Below are 4799 nucleotides of genomic sequence, written 5' to 3' on the forward strand. Positions count from 1 at the left end.
TCCGCCTCGCTCCGCAGTGGCAATAGATGGCAGAGGGGCAAAACATGGGTAAACTTGCACTTGGGACTCAGTGTGTTGGGGAGCTACTCGTGAGCAATTGAAGTAGAGGAACAAAAGGCAGGACATATCCTCACTACTGTTTCTCCACTCATATTGCCTCTTCCAAACCTGCTTTGCTTCTTAAGAAAAAGAAAAGAAAAGGTGCCATGTCTCTGTTACATGCATTTGCATGTACAGTGTAGTTAACCTCACAGGTACTATGGATTAGTATTAGACCATGGTTCCAAATGCTGTTCCAAGCCCTACAGATTGACTTTGCAGATATGGCCATGTCATAATAGACCAATTGACGGGATGGCCTGAAGCCTTCCCAAAGAAACACGGCCCTAGAAGTAGGGAAAATCCGGCTAAAGGAGCTGGTTCCTAGATTTGGAATACCTTCAACAATTGAGAGTGATAAAGGCCCTCATTTTATTGAATGATGGCCTCTATGGCTCTCAATTGTTAAAGGTATTCCGAATCTAGGAACCAGCTCCTTTAGCCGGATTTTCCCTACTTCTAGGGCCGTGCATCAAGCTCCCACAAGCAAAGGAGTGAGAGAGCATTCTGTGGTTACAGCAGTTATTTATACACATTATAGGCATAGAACTTTCAAAGTCCACAACCTGTTACTACATCACAGTACGTGGTGGGGTGCAAAGCTTCTTAGTTTTGTGTGCAAAGCTTTCTTAGGGTTTTGTGCAGATATCCAGGGTACATCAAGTGGTGCTCCTTGCTTCTGTGAAGCAAGCAACTGGAAAATTCCACTCACCTTCCACCTTGGGGCTGTGGTTTTCTTGTCACCTACGCACTTTGCACTTCTATCTAATCAGTAACAAGAATTGGTTACTAGTGGTTTTAGCTGACTGGGAGGGTTTGCAGACATCTCCTGGTGACCTTTCAGGGTCCTAGTATATTTTCCACACCATCAGCCACAGCCAGCATGGCCAATGGTCAGGGATGCTGGGAGTTCTAATCCAAAACATCTGGAGGGCACCCGGTTGGAGAAGCCTGCATTATATATTCCATAAGTGAGTGACCAGAATTTAAATGGAGATTTTAGCTTCATCTAAAAGCCACTGAAATATGTGTGGTCATTTTGCAAAAATGAAATGAGCCTTTGAAAAAATATATCTACTCCAGATATGTTCCCTGGTCTGGTTACCAAAGACTGAAGATATAGTGACGGGGCAAGGCCACCCTTACAATAAGATGAATATCTGGAAGTATCCTGTGCTTTCAAATTCAGCAGAGTATTATGGTAAGCATGTTGATAACCACAGTCAGTTTGTTGACTTACACTTTTGCTCAACACCTTTTCATTTGAGTAGTGAGAGCCTGTACACTGCTTTACCTCTCCTATTATTCCATGACTACTAAGTTTATTCAGGAGTCTTTGGTGGGGGACTTTATCAAAAGCCTTTTGGAAGTCCAAGTAAACAGTGTCCACCGGATCACCCCTGTGTATATGTTTGTTGACACTCTCAAAGAATTCTAGAAGATTAGTGAGACAGGACTTGCCATTGTGGAAGCCGTGTTGGTTCTTCTTCAGCAGGACCTGCCATTCTATATGCTTACTAATTTTGTCTTTAATAATGTTTTCAACCAATTTACCTGGAACAGTTGTCAAGCTATCCAACCTGTAATTTACTGGATCCTCCCTGGATCCCTTTTTGAAAATTGGTGTTGAAAAATGAAAAAAAGATTTCATAAATAAAAAAGTAGCAAAGAAAAAATGGTTACATTTGAAAATGAAACCTGAATTTCCTTTCTAGAGCGTAAGCTGTGTCAGTCTGTTGCATGCAAAAAAAAAAAAAAAAGCAACAGAATCTTGTGGGACCTTAAACATGAGGACATTTATTATGACGTATTATTGTGAACTGCCCAGGGAGCTTCGTCTATTGGGCGGTATAAAAACTAACTAAATAAGCTTTTGTGGACTACATTCCATTTCATCATGCATAGTACACAAAAATATATGCCATAACAAATGTGTTAGTCTTTAAGGTGCCACAAGATTCTTGACGTTTGATTCTTTATCTAAGTTTTCTTGATGTTTTGTAGACAGCTATCACATTTAACTCAGACATAAGATACATTGGTCATTTGAAACAAATACTTTGTTGATCATAGAAAAAGATAAAGGATTAAAACCACAAGCTGCTTTCTCAGAAAGGTAGCTCATTTTTGTGTGGGGTTTGGGGGAAGAGAGTAATGTCAATGGCTGTGACTCAGAGGGCTGCACATGATAAGCTTCAAGAAACCCTTCCCACATAGATAGTCAAACCATCCCCAAACCTCAGAGGAACCTCAGAGGTGTCTACACCTCATGTCAAGTCATTATGAATGTGGAATAAAAAGCAGGAAATAACACTATGAAAGTGATATGTGAATGTGGATTGTGTCATCAGTGCACTTCAATACTGCTATAAAGAAGTAGTGTAGATCTAACCTAAGTAATGGAGAAACCTTGGTGCAAACATTGAAGCCCTGGCTGAGGTACATTTTGGTCTAATAAAAAATAATAATGTACAGCTTCACTCACACGAAAACTGCCTAATGGTCATGATGGACATTTCCCAGAGATATCCTGTGGAGAACAAGAGTGCACATTTAAGTGATGAGAGATCAAATCACATGCATTTGATTTTTGTTCTCTAAGCATCTCACCAGACGTTTGTTCTCTAAGCATCTCATTATAGAGGCTGGTTGACTGTCCCTATTAGTTAAATAGATAGTTAAAAGCCCAAGATGTCAATAGGAGCTAATGCTTAGAGTAGATGTCTCCAACCTGCCCCCCTCCAGATGTTTTGCACTACAATCCCAATTATCCCTACCCTGCTGGCAGGGGCTGATGGGAGTTGTCTAAAACATCTGGATGGTGCCAAGTTGCAGTGGGCTCGGTTAGAAGATAGCCTTGGAATCTCTGTGTGTTTGAATGAGATACTAGGGATGAAGCACTGTGGTGAACTCCCTTGAGTTGTATTTTTAGTAAATGTGGTGTTTTTGCAGTTGGCAATATTGTACTCCCTCTAACCCCAAAATAACCCCAAAATAGCAAAATAGCAATATCAAGACATTGATATTCCACATCTGTGTCTTCCCTCCTCCAAATGTAGATCACAAAGGAAGAGTTTTGCATATGGCAGTGAGCCCAGAAGGAAACAGGATCTTTACTGCTGCAGCTGATGGGACGGCCTATGTGTGGAAGTGCAGGCTGTAAGCAAGCACAGTGTTATCTTCAGAAAGAAAATAGTTCCCATTCCCTCTAATGGCTCTTCAATCAGTCATTCTTGAATCAAATATGGCACAGGTGATTATAACTGGCTGTGGAAAACCCAGGTTCAAATTTCTCATCAGCTTTCAGGTTGTGCTCTCTCTCAGCTTAAACCTACCTCACAGGGCTGTCGTGAGTCTCTGAATTAAAGAAATAATAGAATATTCTTGGAAAGAAGAAAACAAATGCAGTCTACTCTTCAATAGCCTGGAAAAGGCAACACAGCTTCTTCAGTCACTAAACAATGGTTTGGTTATTTCTAGAGTTCTACCTAGGCTACCTATGGCTGCGAGAGCTGGACCATAAGGAAGGCTGAGCGAAGGAAGATAGATGCTTTTGAACTGTGGTGTTGGAGGAAAATTCTGAAAGTGCCTTGGACTGCAAGAAGATCAAACCAGTCCATACTCCAGGAAATAAATCCATACTGCTCACTTGAGGGAATGATATTAAAGGGAAAACTGAAGTACTTTGGCCACATAATGAGAAGACAGGATACCCTGGAGAAGATGCTGATGCTAGGGAAAGTGGAAGGCAAAAGGAAGACCAAGGGCAAGATGGATGGATGATATTCTGGAGGTGACGGACTCGACCTTGGGGGAGCTGGGGGTGGCGACGGTCGACAGAAAGCTCTGGCGTGGGCTGGTCCATGAAGTCACGAAGAGTTGGAAGTGACTGAACGAATAAACACACACCTAGGGTTTAAATTTAGGATATGTGCATGTTTTGTATCAAAATTTGTGGTACCCTTGATTTCAGTGAACTAGGATTTAATTCCAAAATATCATTCTCAAATGATTCTGTGAGTTCTATACAGTCTAAGACCTGAGGAGACACTCCCATTGGATGTAGGAGATTTTCTGTTCATGAAGTGGGAATCTTTTAGGATTATGTTTTAAACTGAACTTATTTTATAGTGTCCTGATAAGCCTAGTAAAATAAGGAACAGCAAACACTCTTTGGGCACCTTTCTTTTCTCTCTCTCCCTCGCTTGAGCATCTACAAGTTCTTCTACAATTTAGAGTGCAGTTCTAAGGGATTGCTGATCTATGGTCAGATGGCTCTGAAATCCTGTGCTCACACATCCATTCTATTCCTTCCCCTTCCCGCTCCATTGGTTTGCCCCTTCGTACCCTCCTTGACCCTCTTCCAAGATCACAAGAACGACCTTGGAAGAGAAGCTGTCGAGCTTATCACAGTAGTTGTGAGGGGTGGGGTGGAGGGTCCATGTGATGGTCTTTCAGGGACCATAAGATTGCTCTGTCCTATATAATATTCTAGGTTATCACAAAAAATGCAATTATTTAAAGTTTAGAAAGAACATTCTTTTCTTATTGTCAGCTTCAATATAGACAGAGTTCTTATAATACAAAAGACAAGAGTTTTCCAGATCACTTCAAGCTACAAGTTTTATTCCTTTTTAATTGTTGAAGCAAAATACGGCAAAGCAATAAAAGGCATTTTAGATGTATCGTTATTAGGATAT

The 4799-nt window shown here is 41.1% G+C and overlaps 1 protein-coding gene across 1 annotated transcript in view; it reads left to right on the plus strand.

Moving 5' to 3' along the window:
- The window catches only part of CDC20B (cell division cycle 20B), a 34764-nt gene extending 31445 nt beyond the window's left edge, over positions 1-3319 (plus strand). The window contains exons 12-13 of the mRNA XM_063128784.1: positions 1183-1300; positions 3159-3319. Coding sequence (XP_062984854.1) covers positions 1183-1300; positions 3159-3262 — 222 coding nt within the window. The 3' untranslated portion in view covers positions 3263-3319. The remainder of the gene's footprint in view (positions 1-1182; positions 1301-3158) is intronic.
- Positions 3320-4799: the final 1480 nt, after the last annotated feature.

The sequence above is a fragment of the Elgaria multicarinata genome, chromosome 6 (assembly GCF_023053635.1).
Source record: "Elgaria multicarinata webbii isolate HBS135686 ecotype San Diego chromosome 6, rElgMul1.1.pri, whole genome shotgun sequence".
Taxonomy (NCBI): Eukaryota; Metazoa; Chordata; class Lepidosauria; order Squamata; family Anguidae; genus Elgaria; species Elgaria multicarinata.